Source organism: Phyllobates terribilis, unplaced genomic scaffold (genome assembly GCF_046119375.1).
Source record: "Phyllobates terribilis strain yellow unplaced genomic scaffold, ASM4611937v1 Scaffold_6__1_contigs__length_29720123, whole genome shotgun sequence".
In the NCBI taxonomy this organism is placed as follows: domain Eukaryota; kingdom Metazoa; phylum Chordata; class Amphibia; order Anura; family Dendrobatidae; genus Phyllobates; species Phyllobates terribilis.
In genome coordinates, this window is record NW_027362766.1 from 3,604,241 (window position 1) to 3,619,168 (window position 14,928).

The following is a 14,928-nucleotide window of genomic DNA, read 5'->3' on the forward strand; positions in this document are numbered from 1 at the left end:
GATGAGCGCTTATATAGGAAGGCATGAAGCCACGGGTCTGACGATGGGACATGATGAGCGCTTATATAGGAAGGCATGAAGCCACGGGTCTGACGATGGGACATGATGAGCGCTTATATAGGAAGGCATGAAGCCACGGGTCTGACGATGGGGCATGATGAGCGCTCGTATAGGAAAGCGTGAAGCCACAGGTCTGACGATGGGGCATGATGAGCGCTTATATAGGAAGGCGTGAAGCCACGGGTCTGACGATGGGGCATGATGAGATCTTATATAGGAAGGCGTGAAGCCACGGGTCTGACGATGGGGCATGATGAGCGCTTATATAGGAAGGCGTGAAGCCACGGGTCTGACGATGGGACATGATGAGCGCTTATATAGGAAGGCGTGAAGCCACGGGTCTGACGATGGGGCATGATGAGCGCTTATATAGGAAGGCGTGAAGCCACGGGTCTGACGATGGGACATGATGAGCGCTTATATAGGAAGGCGTGAAGCCACGGGTCTGACGGTGGGACATGATGAGCGCTTATATAGGAAGGCGTGAAGCCACGGGTCTGACGATGGGACATGATGAGCGCTGATATAGGAAGGCGTGAAGCCACTGGTCTGACGATGGGGCATGATGAGCGCTTATATAGGAAGGCGTGAAGCCACGGGTCTGACGATGGGGCATGATGAGCGCTTATATAGGAAGGCGTGAAGCCACGGGTCTGACGATGGGACATGATGAGCGCTTATATAGGAAGGCGTGAAGCCACGGGTCTGACGATGGGGCATGATGAGATCTTATATAGGAAGGCGTGAAGCCACGGGTCTGATGATGGGACATGATGAGCGCTCGTATAGGAAGGCGTGAAGCCACGGGTCTGACGATGGGGCATGATGAGCGCTTATATAGGAAGGCGTGAAGCCACGGGTCTGACGATGGGGCATGATGAGCGCTCGTATAGGAAGGCATGAAGCCACTGGTCTGACGATGGGGCATGATGAGCGCTTATATAGGAAGACGTGAAGCCACGGGTCTGACGATGGGACATGATGAGCGCTTATATAGGAAGGCGTGAAGCCACGGGTCTGACGATGGGACATGATGAGCGCTTATATAGGAAGGCGTGAAGCCACGGGTCTGACGATGGGACATGATGAGCGCTTATATAGGAAGGCATGAAGCCACTGGTCTGACGATGGGGCATGATGAGCGCTTATATAGGAAGGCGTGAAGCCACGGGTCTGACGATGGCACATAATGAGCGCTTATATAGGAAGGCATGAAGCCACGGGTCTGACGATGGGGCATGATGAGATCTTATATAGGAAGGCGTGAAGCCACGGGTCTGACGATGGGGCATGATGAGCGCTCGTATAGGAAGGCGTGAAGCCACTGGTCTGACGATGGGGCATGATGAGCGCTCGTATAGGAAGGCGTGAAGCCACTGGTCTGACGATGGGGCATGATGAGCGCTCATATAGGAAGGCGTGAAGCCACGGGTCTGACGATGGGGCATGATGAGCGCTCGTATAGGAAGGCGTGAAGCCACGGGTCTGACGATGGGGCATGATGAGCGCTTATATAGGAACGCATGAAGCCACGGGTCTGACGATGGGGCATGATGAGCGCTTATATAGGAAGGCGTGAAGCCACGGGTCTGACGATGGGGCATGATGAGCGCTTATATAGGAAGGCGTGAAGCCACGGCTCTGACGATGGGGCATGATGAGCGCTTATATAGGAAGGCGTGAAGCCACGGGTCTGACGATGGGGCATGATGAGCGCTTATATAGGAAGACGTGAAGCCACGGGTCTGACGATGGGACATGATGAGCGCTTATATAGGAAGACGTGAAGCCACGGGTCTGACGATGGGGCATGATGAGATCTTATATAGGAAGGCGTGAAGCCACTGGTCTGACGATGGGGCATGATGAGCACTTATATAGGAAGGCGTGAAGCCACGGGTCTGACGATGGGGCATGATGAGCGCTTATATAGGAAGGCGTGAAGCCATGGGTCTGACGATGGGGCATGATGAGCGCTTATATAGGAAGGCGTGAAGCCACGGGTCTGACGATGGGGCATGATGAGCGCTTATATAGGAAGGCGTGAAGCCACGGGTCTGACGATGGGGCATGATGAGCGCTTATATAGGAAGGCGTGAAGCCATGGGTCTGACGATGGGGCATGATGAGCGCTTATATAGGAAGGCGTGAAGCCACGGGTTTGACGATGGGGCATGATGAGCGCTTATATAGGAAGGCGTGAAGCCACGGGTCTGACGATGGGGCATGATGAGCGCTTATATAGGAAGGCGTGAAGCCACGGGTCTGACGATGGGACATGATGAGCACTTATATAGGAAGGCATGAAGCCACGGGTCTGACGATGGGGCATGATGAGCGCTTATATAGGAAGGCGTGAAGCCACGGGTCTGACGATGGGACATGATGATCGCTTATATAGGAAGGCGTGAAGCCACGGGTCTGACGATGGGGCATGATGAGCGCTTATATAGGAAGGCGTGAAGCCACGGGTCTGACGATGGGGCATGATGAGCGCTTATATAGGAAGGCGTGAAGCCACGGGTCTGACGATGGGACATGATGAGCGCTTATATAGGAAGGCGTGAAGCCACGGGTCTGACAATAGGGCATGATGAGCGCTTATATAGGAAGGCGTGAAGCCACGGGTCTGACGATGGGGCAAGATGAGGGCTTATATAGGAAGGCGTGAAGGCACGGGTCTGACGATGGGGCATGATGAGCGCTTATATAGGAAGGCATGAAGCCACGGGTCTGACGATGGGACATGATGAGCGCTTATATAGGAAGGCGTGAAGCCATGGGTCTGACGATGGGACATGATGAGCGCTTATATAGGAAGGCGTGAAGCCACGGGTCTGACTAAGGGCATGATGAGCGCTTATATAGGAAGGCGTGAAGCCACGGGTCTGACGATGGGGCATGATGAGCGCTTATATAGGAAGGCGTGAAGCCACGGGTCTGACGATGGGGCATGATGAGCGCTTATATAGGAAGGCGTGAAGCCACGGGTCTGACGATGGGGCATGATGAGCGCTCGTATAGGAAGGCATGAAGCCACAGGTCTGATGATGGGGCATGATGAGCGCTTATATAGGAAGGCATGAAGCCACGGGTCTGACGATGGGACATGATGAGCGCTTATATAGGAAGGCATGAAGCCACGGGTCTGACGATGGGACATGATGAGCGCTTATATAGGAAGGCGTGAAGCCACTGGTCTGACGATGGGGCATGATGAGCGCTCGTATAGGAAGGCATGAAGCCACAGGTCTGACGATGGGGCATGATGAGCGCTTATATAGGAAGGCGTGAAGCCACGGGTCTGACGATGGGGCATGATGAGATCTTATATAGGAAGGCGTGAAGCCACGGGTCTGACGATGGGGCATGATGAGCGCTTATATAGGAAGGCGTGAAGCCACGGGTCTGACGATGGGACATGATGAGCGCTTATATAGGAAGGCGTGAAGCCACGGGTCTGACGATGGGGCATGATGAGCGCTTATATAGGAAGGCGTGAAGCGACGGGTCTGACGATGGGGCATGATGAGCGCTTATATAGGAAGGCATGAAGCCACGGGTCTGACGATGGGACATGATGAGCGCTTATATAGGAAGGCGTGAAGCCACTGGTCTGACGATGGGGCATGATGAGCGCTTATATAGGAAGGCGTGAAGCCACGGGTCTGATGATGGGGCATGATGAGCGCTTATATAGGAAGGCGTGAAGCCACGGGTCTGACGATGGGACATGATGAGCGCTTATATAGGAAGGCGTGAAGCCACGGGTCTGACGATGGGGCATGATGAGATCTTATATAGGAAGGCGTGAAGCCACGGGTCTGACGATGGGGCATGATGAGCGCTTATATAGGAAGGCGTGAAGCCACGGGTCTGACGATGGGACATGATGAGCGCTTATATAGGAAGGCGTGAAGCCACGGGTCTGACAATAGGGCATGATGAGCGCTTATATAGGAAGGCGTGAAGCCACGGGTCTGACGATGGGGCATGATGAGGGCTTATATAGGAAGGCGTGAAGGCACGGGTCTGACGATGGGGCATGATGAGCGCTTATATAGGAAGGCATGAAGCCACGGGTCTGACGATGGGACATGATGAGCGCTTATATAGGAAGGCGTGAAGCCATGGGTCTGACGATGGGACATGATGAGCGCTTATATAGGAAGGCGTGAAGCCACGGGTCTGACTAAGGGCATGATGAGCGCTTATATAGGAAGGCGTGAAGCCACGGGTCTGACGATGGGGCATGATGAGCGCTTATATAGGAAGGCGTGAAGCCACGGGTCTGACGATGGGGCATGATGAGCGCTTATATAGGAAGGCGTGAAGCCACGGGTCTGACGATGGGGCATGATGAGCGCTCGTATAGGAAGGCATGAAGCCACAGGTCTGATGATGGGGCATGATGAGCGCTTATATAGGAAGGCATGAAGCCACGGGTCTGACGATGGGACATGATAAGCGCTTATATAGGAAGGCATGAAGCCACGGGTCTGACGATGGGACATGATGAGCGCTTATATAGGAAGGCGTGAAGCCACTGGTCTGACGATGGGGCATGATGAGCGCTCGTATAGGAAGGCATGAAGCCACAGGTCTGACGATGGGGCATGATGAGCGCTTATATAGGAAGGCGTGAAGCCACGGGTCTGACGATGGGGCATGATGAGATCTTATATAGGAAGGCGTGAAGCCACGGGTCTGACGATGGGGCATGATGAGCGCTTATATAGGAAGGCGTGAAGCCACGGGTCTGACGATGGGACATGATGAGCGCTTATATAGGAAGGCGTGAAGCCACGGGTCTGACGATGGGGCATGATGAGCGCTTATATAGGAAGGCGTGAAGCGACGGGTCTGACGATGGGGCATGATGAGCGCTTATATAGGAAGGCATGAAGCCACGGGTCTGACGATGGGACATGATGAGCGCTTATATAGGAAGGCGTGAAGCCACTGGTCTGACGATGGGGCATGATGAGCGCTTATATAGGAAGGCGTGAAGCCACGGGTCTGATGATGGGGCATGATGAGCGCTTATATAGGAAGGCGTGAAGCCACGGGTCTGACGATGGGACATGATGAGCGCTTATATAGGAAGGCGTGAAGCCACGGGTCTGACGATGGGGCATGATGAGATCTTATATAGGAAGGCGTGAAGCCACGGGTCTGACGATGGGGCATGATGAGCGCTCGTATAGGAAGGCGTGAAGCCACGGGTCTGACGATGGGGCATGATGAGCGCTTATATAGGAAGGCGTGAAGCCACGGGTCTGACGATGGGGCATGATGAGCGCTCGTATAGGAAGGCATGAAGCCACTGGTCTGACGATGGGGCATGATGAGCGCTTATATAGGAAGACGTGAAGCCACGGGTCTGACGATGGGACATGATGAGCGCTTATATAGGAAGGCGTGAAGCCACGGGTCTGACGATGGGGCATGATGAGATCTTATATAGGAAGGCGTGAAGCCACGGGTCTGACGATGGGGCATGATGAGCGCTCGTATAGGAAGGCGTGAAGCCACTGGTCTGACGATGGGGCATGATGAGCGCTCGTATAGGAAGGCGTGAAGCCACTGGTCTGACGATGGGGCATGATGAGCGCTTATATAGGAAGGCGTGAAGCCACGGGTCTGACGATGGGGCATGATGAGCGCTCGTATAGGAAGGCGTGAAGCCACGGGTCTGACGATGGGGCATGATGAGCGCTTATATAGGAACACATGAAGCCACGGGTCTGACGATGGGGCATGATGAACGCTTATATAGGAAGGCGTGAAGCCACGGGTCTGACGATGGGGCATGATGAGCGCTTATATAGGAAGGCGTGAAGCCACGAGTCTGACGATGGGGCATGATGAGCGCTTATATAGGAAGACGTGAAGCCACGGGTCTGACGATGGGACATGATGAGCGCTTATATAGGAAGACGTGAAGCCATGGGTCTGACGATGGGGCATGATGAGATCTTATATAGGAAGGCGTGAAGCCACTGGTCTGACGATGGGGCATGATGAGCGCTTATATAGGAAGGCGTGAAGCCACGGGTCTGACGATGGGACATGATGAGCGCTTATATAGGAAGGCGTGAAGCCACGGGTCTGACGATGGGGCATGATGAGATCTTATATAGGAAGGCGTGAAGCCACGGGTCTGACGATGGGGCATGATGAGCGCTCGTATAGGAAGGCGTGAAGCCACTGGTCTGACGATGGGGCATGATGAGCGCTCGTATAGGAAGGCGTGAAGCCACTGGTCTGACGATGGGGCATGATGAGCGCTTATATAGGAAGGCGTGAAGCCACGGGTCTGACGATGGGGCATGATGAGCGCTCGTATAGGAAGGCCTGAAGCCACAGGTCTGACGATGGGCATGATGAGCGCTTATATAGGAGCGCATGAAGCCACGGGTCTGACGATGGGGCATGATGAACGCTTATATAGGAAGGCGTGAAGCCACGGCTCTGACGATGGGGCATGATGAGCGCTTATATAGGAACGCGTGAAGCCACGGGTCTGACGATGGGGCATGATGAGCGCTTATATAGGAAGGCGTGAAGCCACGGGTCTGACGATGGGACATGATGAGCGCTTATATAGGAAGGCGTGAAGCGACGGGTCTGACGATGGGGCATGATGAGCGCTCGTATAGGAAGGCGTGAAGCCACAGGTCTGACGATGGGGCATGATGAGCGCTTATATAGGAAGGCGTGAAGCCACGGGTCTGACGATGGGGCATGATGAGCGCTTATATAGGAAGGCGTGAAGCCACGGGTCTGACGATGGGACATGATGAGCGCTTATATAGGAAGGCGTGAAGCCACGGGTCTGACAATGGGGCATGATGAGCGCTTATATAGGAAGGCGTGAAGCCACGGGTCTGACGATGGGGCATGATGAGCGCTTATATAGGAAGGAGTGAAGCCACGGGTCTGACGATGGGACATGATGAGCACTTATATAGGAAGGCGTGAAGCCACGGGTCTGACGATGGGACATGATGAGTGCTTATATAGGAAGGCGTGAAGCCACGGGTCTGACGATGGGGCATGATGAGCGCTTATATAGGAAGGCGTGAAGCCACGGGTCTGACGATGGGACATGATGAGCGCTTATATAGGAAGGCGTGAAGCCACGGGTCTGACGATGGGACATGATGAGCGCTTATATAGGAAAGCGTGAAGCCACGGGTCTGACGATGGGACATGATGAGCGCTTATATAGGAAGGCGTGAAGCCACGGGTCTGACGATGGGGCATGATGAGCACTTATATAGGAAGGCGTGAAGCCACGGGTCTGACGATGGGGCTTGATGAGCGCTTATATAGGAAGGCGTGAAGCCACGGGTCTGACTATGGGGCATGATGAGCGCTTATATAGGAAGGCGTGAAGCCACGGGTCTGACGATGGGGCATGATGAGCGCTTATATAGGAAGGCGTGAAGCCACGGGTCTGACGATGGGGCATGATGAGCGCTTATATAGGAAGACGTGAAGCCACGGGTCTGACGATGGGACATGATGAGCGCTTATATAGGAAGACGTGAAGCCACGGGTCTGACGATGGGGCATGATGAGATCTTATATAGGAAGGCGTGAAGCCACTGGTCTGACGATGGGGCATGATGAGCGCTTATATAGGAAGGCGTGAAGCCACGGGTCTGACGATGGGACATGATGAGCGCTTATATAGGAAGGCGTGAAGCCACGGGTCTGACGATGGGGCATGATGAGATCTTATATAGGAAGGCGTGAAGCCACGGGTCTGACGATGGGGCATGATGAGCGCTCGTATAGGAAGGCGTGAAGCCACGGGTCTGACGATGGGGCATGATGAGCGCTCGTATAGGAAGGCGTGAAGCCACGGGTCTGACGATGGGGTATGATGAACGCTTATATAGGAAGGCGTGAAGCCACTGGTCTGACGATGGGACATGATGAGCGCTTATATAGGAAGGCGTGAAGCCACTGGTCTGACGATGGGGCATGATGCGCGCTTATATAGGAAGGCGTGAAGCCACGGGTCTGACGATGGGGCATGATGAGCGCTCGTATAGGAAGGCCTGAAGCCACAGGTCTGACGATGGGCATGATGAGCGCTTATATAGGAGCGCATGAAGCCACGGGTCTGACGATGGGGCATGATGAACGCTTATATAGGAAGGCGTGAAGCCACGGCTCTGACGATGGGGCATGATGAGCGCTTATATAGGAACGCGTGAAGCCACGGGTCTGACGATGGGACATGATGAGCGCTTATATAGGAAGGCGTGAAGCGACGGGTCTGACGATGGGGCATGATGAGCGCTCGTATAGGAAGGCGTGAAGCCACAGGTCTGACGATGGGGCATGATGAGCGCTTATATAGGAAGGCGTGAAGCCACGGGTCTGACGATGGGGCATGATGAGCGCTTATATAGGAAGGCGTGAAGCCACGGGTCTGACGATGGGGCATGATGAGCGCTTATATAGGAAGGCGTGAAGCCACGGGTCTGACGATGGCTCATGCGTCTAATGCAAGAAGAGGGGGCTTAAAATGAGAGCAGGCAGAGCTTTGGCGTAGTCTGGGTGCAGAGGAGGTGGAGCTTTTGTGTAGTCTGGGTGCAGAGGAGGTGGAGCTTTTGTGTAGTCAGGGTGCAGAGGAGGTGGAGCTTTTGTGTAGTCTGGGGGCTGAACAGGCGGAGCTTTGGCGTAGCCCAGGGGCTGAACAGGCGGAGCTTTGGCGTAGCCCGCGGGGCTGAACAGGCGGAGCTTTGCTGTAGCCCGGGGGGCTGAACAGGCGGAGCTTTGCTGTAGCCCGGGGGGCTGAACAGGCGGAGCTTTGCTGTAGCCCGGGGGGCTGAACAGGCGGAGCTTTGCTGTAGCCCGGGGGGCTGAACAGGCGGAGCTTTGCTGTAGCTCGGGGGCTGAACAGGCTGAGCTTTGCTGTAGCCCGGGGGCTGAACAGGCTGAGCTTTGCTGTAGCCCGGGGGCTGAACAGGCTGAGCTTTGCTGTAGCCCGGGGGCTGAACAGGCGCAGCTTTGCTGTAGCCCGGGGGCTGAACAGGCGCAGCTTTGCTGTAGCCCGGGGGCTGAACAGGCGCAGCTTTGCTGTAGCCCGGGGGCTGAACAGGCGCAGCTTTGCTGTAGCCCGGGGGCTGAACAGGCTGAGCTTTGCTGTAGCCCGGGGGCTGAACAGGCGTAGCTTTGGTTCAGTCTTGGGGCAGAAACATTGGCGATACAAGCTTGCACAAGGTAGACCTCGGTGGTTGTCTCTTACTCACCTTCTCCATTATCTGACAGGGAAGGTGCGAGGATTCTTGCACAAGGACGACATTGTCATCATCCTGACTGGCTGGAGACCGGGATCAGGTTATACCAATATCATGAAGGTGGAGCGCGTGTCCTAGAGAGTGGGCCGCGACCTGTCGTGTGCATCCAACATTTCATATTAAACTTTCCTTTTGTGTTGTCTCCATCTTGTACATCCAGATTTGCTGCGCAGCTGCTTGTTCTCGGCACAGTTGGGGTCCGGGTACAATGCTCCACATTCTGTAGTGTCTGCCACTAGACACGTCTCTGTGTGTTACTCTGGACGGCAGCTGGAGGGCGCTGCAATTAATATATCCCACTGCACAGTGGGTCCATGAGGCCCCCACCCGCCGGCTCTTACGCTCTGAAGCGGCTTAACGGCAACTAATCAGAGAGACTTTAATGAAAGGTTTCATTAGATACCGGATTAATGACCAATAATTGTCTCTGCAGCCCAGGGAGGATATTAGGCTGGAGGAGAGAGGGAGGCGTAAGAGGCGAGGGAAAACGGCGGAGCAAACGAGGCGGAAATGGTGAGGACAAGAGCGGGACAAACGAAGCACAAATGGTGAGGAAGACAAACAAGGCGGAAGTGGCAAAAAGGCGAGGGGGTCAAACGAGGTACAAATGGTGAGGAGGTGAGAGGGACCAACGAGGCGGAAGAGGCAAAGAGGAGAGGGGGACAAATGAGGCGCAAATGGTGAGGAGGACAAACAAGGCGGAAGTGGGAAAAAGGAGAGGGGGTCAAACGAGGCACAAATGGTGAGGAGGACAAACAAGGCGGAAGTGGCAAAAAGGAGAGGGGGTCAAATGAGGCGCAAATGGTGAGGAGGACAAACAAGGCGGAAGTGGGAAAAAGGAGAGGGGGTCAAACGAGGCACAAATGGTGAGGAGGACAAACAAGGCGGAAGTGGCAAAAAGGAGAGGGACTTAAACGAGGCACAAATGGTGAGGAGGACAAACAAGGCGGAAGTGGCAAAAAGGAGAGGGACTCAAACGAGGCACAAGTGGTGAGGAGGACAAACAAGGCGGAAGTGGCAAAAAGGAGAGGGGGTCAAACGAGGCACAAATGGTGAGGAGGACAAACAAGGCGGAAGTGGCAAAAAGGAGAGGGGGCCAAATGAGGCACAAATGGTGAGGAGGAAAAAACAAGGCGGAAGTGGCAAAAAGAAGAGGGGGTCAAACGAGGCACAAATGGTGCGGAGGACAAACAAGGCGGAAGTGGCAAAAAGGAGAGGGGGCCAAACGAGGCACAAATGGTGAGGAGGACAAACAAGGCGGAAGTGGCAAAAAGGAGAGGGGGCCAAACGAGGTACAAATGGTGAGGAGGTGAGAGGGACCAACGAGGCGGAAGAGGCAAAGAGGAGAGGGGGAGAAATGAGGCACAAATGGTGAGGAGGACAAACAAGGCGGAAGTGGTAAAAAGGAGAGGGGGTCAAACGAGGCGCAAATGGTCAGGAGGACAAACAAGGCGGAAGTGGCAAAAAGGAGAGGGGGCCAAACGAGGCACAAATGGTGAGGAGGACAAACAAGACGGAAGTGGCAAAAAGGAGAGGGGGTCAAACGAGGCATAAATGGTGAGGAGGACAAACAAGGCGGAAGTGGCAAAAAGGAGAGGGGGTCAAACGAGGCACAAATGGTAAGGAGGACAAACAAGGCGGAAGTGGCAAAAAGGAGAGGGGGTCAAACGAGGCACAAATGGTGAGGAGGACAAACAAGGCGGAAGTGGCAAAAAGGAGAGGGGGTCAAACGAGGCACAAATGGTGAGGAGGTGAGAGGGACCAACGAGGCGGAAGAGGCGAAGAGGAGAGGGGGACAAATGAGGCACAAATGGTGAGGAGGAGAGGGGGGTCAAACGAGGCGGAAGCAGTGAGGAGGAGAGGGGGGTCAAACGCCCTCACCGGAAGCGGCAAGCAGGAGAGGGTCAAACGAGGTGGAAGCGCCGAGAAGGAGGGGGGGGGCAAACGAGGCAGAAGCAATGAGGAGGAGGGGCAAATGAAGCACAAATGGTGAGACGGACAAACAAGGCGGAAGTGGCAAGGAGGAGAGGGGCAAATGAGGCAGAAGAGCGGAGAAGGAGAGGGGGGCAAATGAGGTAGAAGCGGCGAGGAGGAGGGGGGGCAAATGAGGCACAAATGTTGAGGGGGACAAACAAGGCGGAAGCGGCAAGGAGGAGAGGGGCAAACGAGGCAGAAGCTGTGAGTAGGAGGGGGCAAATGAGGCACAAATGGTGAGGGGGACAAACCAGGCAGAAGTGACAAAGAGGAGAAGTGGTCAAAGGGGGCAGAAGCGGCGAGGAGAAGAGGGGGTAAAACGAGGAGGAAGCTGCAAGGAGGAGAGGGTCAAACGAGGCGGAAGCGGTGGGGAGGAGAGGGGGTCAAATGAGGCGAAAGTGAGGAGGAGGGGGGGCAAATGTTGAGGGGGACGAACAAGGTGGAAGCGGCAAAGAGGAGAGGGGGACAAACTAAGCACAAGTGGTGAGGAGAGGGGGTTAAACGAGGCAGATGTGGCAAGGAGGAGAGGGGGGTCAAATGAGGCTGAAGCGGTGAGGAGGAGAGGTGGTCAAATGAGGCGAAAGTGAGGAGGAGGGGGGGTAAATGTTGAGGGGGACGAACAAGGTGGAAGCGGCAAAGAGGAGAGGGAGACAAACTAAGCACAAGTGGTGAGGAGAGGGGGTTAAACGAGGCAGATGTGGCAAGGAGGAGAGGGGGGTCAAATGAGGCTGAAGCGGTGAGGAGGAGAGGTGGTCAAATGAGGCGAAAGTGAGGAGGAGGGGCGGTAAATGTTGAGGGGGACGAACAAGGTGGAAGCGGCAAAGAGGAGAGGGAGACAAACTAAGCACAAGTGGTGAGGAGAGGGGGTTAAACGAGGCAGATGTGGCAAGGAGGAGAGGGGGGTCAAATGAGGCTGAAGCGGCGAGTAGGAGGGGGATTAACGAGGTGGAAGCTGTGCGGATCAGAGGGGCAAAAGTGGTGAAGAGGTAGGGGCAAATGAGATGGAAGTGGTGTGGAGGAGAGGGGAGCAAGAGCGGTGGAAATAGTGTGGAGGAGAGGATCAAATGAAGCGGAAGCGGCAAGGAGGATGGGGAGGTTAACTAGGTGGAAGCGAGGAAGGGGGCAAACGAGGCAGAAACAATGTAAACGAATGGGCAAATAAGGCGGGATCGGCGAGGAGGAGGGCGGCTAATGAGGCTGAAGTGGCGAGGAGGAAATTAAGTAAAGGCAATAAGGAGAAATGGGGAGAGTAGGGGCAGGAACAGTGAGGAGGAGATGCAGGAGTAGCACAGAAAGAGAAAGCCTCAATTAATTTCCATGCATCTGGCCTGTGTCTGGAATGGGTTTAAGTGGCGATAAACGTATGAGGCGATTTAGGGGGTGATTTCGGATGATAAGCACATTGCGTATTACCCACTGTCTACGAGCAACCTCCTTCCCAGCAGGGTGACCTCTTGTAATCTATGTAAAGCAGACTGTAGCCAGCTGTGAACATGGCGCCCTGGCATTCAGCACAGGAGATCAGAGGATAATCCGCCACCAAAGCAGCTGTCCACATTAAAGATCAGCGGATCGGGTCTGATGGTCCAGGACTGAACTGACCGTGGTGCACGGCGGCCACTCAGCCACAATCGCATTGTCCTCAAAGCCCCTGATATGGGGTCCAGCTGTGGAGCAATGTATAGTTGGTGTACATATGGTTATGCTCAGTGTAATGACCGCTCATCTGGTTGGTGTATATTGGATAGGCTCAGTGTGACGATACATTGTCTGGTCAGAATTAACAGGTTATGGTCAGTGTAAAGACTGTCTGATCAGGATGGACCCGGGTACACTCAGTGTGATGATGGCAGATTGGTTGGGATAGATTGTTACACTCAGCGTGATGACTGATTGTCTGGTCAGGATGGACCGGTCACACTAAGTATGGTGACAGATTGAGCGTAATCGGTCCATCCCGACCCGACACTGTAATGACTGTATCGTGGGGATGGACCAGTCATGCTCAGTGCAATGACATATTGTCTGGTCGGGATGGACCGGTTACGCTCAATATGATGACAATGTCTGGTAGGGGTGGACCGGTTATGCTCACTGTAATGTCTGTATGCTCAATATGATGACACTGTCTGATCGGGATGGACCTGTTATGCTCACTGTAATGTCTGGTCGGGATGGACCGGTTATGCACACCGTAATGTGTGGTGGGGATGGACTGGTTATGCTCACTGTAATGTCTGTATGCTAAATATGATGACACTGTCTGATCGGGATGGACCTGTTATGCTCACTGTAATGTCCGGTCGGAATGGACTAGTTATGCTCACTGTAATGTCTGGTCGGGATGGACCGGTTATGCTCACTGTAATGTCTGGTCGGGATGGACCTGTCATGCTCACTGTAATGTCTGGTTGGGATGGACCAGTTCCGCTCACTGTAATGTCTGGTCGGGATGGACCGGTTATGCTCACTGTAATGTTTGGTTGGGATGGACCGGTTCCGCTCACTGTAATGTCGGGTCGGAATGGACCGGTTATGCTCACTGTAATGTCTGGTTGGGATGGACCGGTTCCGCTCACCGTAATGTCTGGTCGGGGTTGACCGGTTATGCTCGCTGTAATGTCTGTATGCTCAATATGATGACACTGTCTGATCGGGATGGACCTGTTATGCTCACTGTAATGTCTGGTCGGAATGGACTGGTTATGCTCACTGTAATGTCTGGTCGGGATGGACCGGTTATGCACACCATAATGTCTGGTCGGGATGGACTGGTCCCGCTCACTGTAATGTCTGTTCGGGATGGACCGGTTATGCTCACTGTAATGTCTGGTTGGGATGGACCGGTTATGCTCACTGTAATGTCTGTATGCTCAATATGATGTCACTGTCTGATCGGGATGGACCTGTTATGCTCACTGTAATGTCTGGTCGGAATGGACCGGTTATGCTCACTGTAATGTCTGGTCGGGATGGACCGGTTATGCTCACTGTAATGTCTGGTCGGGATGGACCGGTTATGCACACCATAATGTCTGATCGGGATGGACCGGTTCCGCTCACTGTAATGTATGGTCGGGATGGACCAGTTATGCTCACCGTAATGTCTGGTCGGGGTGGACGAGTTATGCTCGCTGTAATGTCTGTATACTCAATATGATGGCACTGTCTGATCGGGATGGACCTGTTATGCTCACTGTAATGTCTGGTCGGAATGGACCGGTTATGCTCACTGTAATGTCTGGTCGGGATTGACCGGTTCCGCTCACTGTAATGTCAGGTCGGGATGTACCGGTTATCCTCACTGTAATGTCTGGTCGGGATGGACCGGTTATGCTCACTGTAATGTCTGGTCGGGATGGACCGGTTCCGCTCACTGTAATGTCTGGTCGGGATGGACCGGTTATGCTCACTGTAATGTCTGGTCGGGATGGACCGATTCCGCTCGCTGTAATGTCTGATTGGGATGAACCGGTTCCGCTCACTGTAATGTCTGGTCGGGGTGGACCGGTTATGCTCGCTGTAATGTCTGTATGCTCAATATGATGACACTGTCTGATCGGGATGGACCTGT

The 14,928-nt window shown here is 54.2% G+C and overlaps 1 protein-coding gene across 2 annotated transcripts in view; it reads left to right on the forward strand.

The window, feature by feature from the left end:
- The window catches only part of PKLR (pyruvate kinase L/R), a 31,536-nt gene extending 22,014 nt beyond the window's left edge, over nt 1-9,522 (forward strand). For both annotated transcript variants that reach the window (XM_073637284.1, XM_073637283.1), the window contains exon 11: nt 9,352-9,522. In XM_073637284.1, coding sequence (XP_073493385.1) covers nt 9,352-9,458 — 107 coding nt within the window. In that variant the 3' untranslated portion in view covers nt 9,459-9,522. The remainder of the gene's footprint in view (nt 1-9,351) is intronic.
- Nucleotides 9,523-14,928: the final 5,406 nt, after the last annotated feature.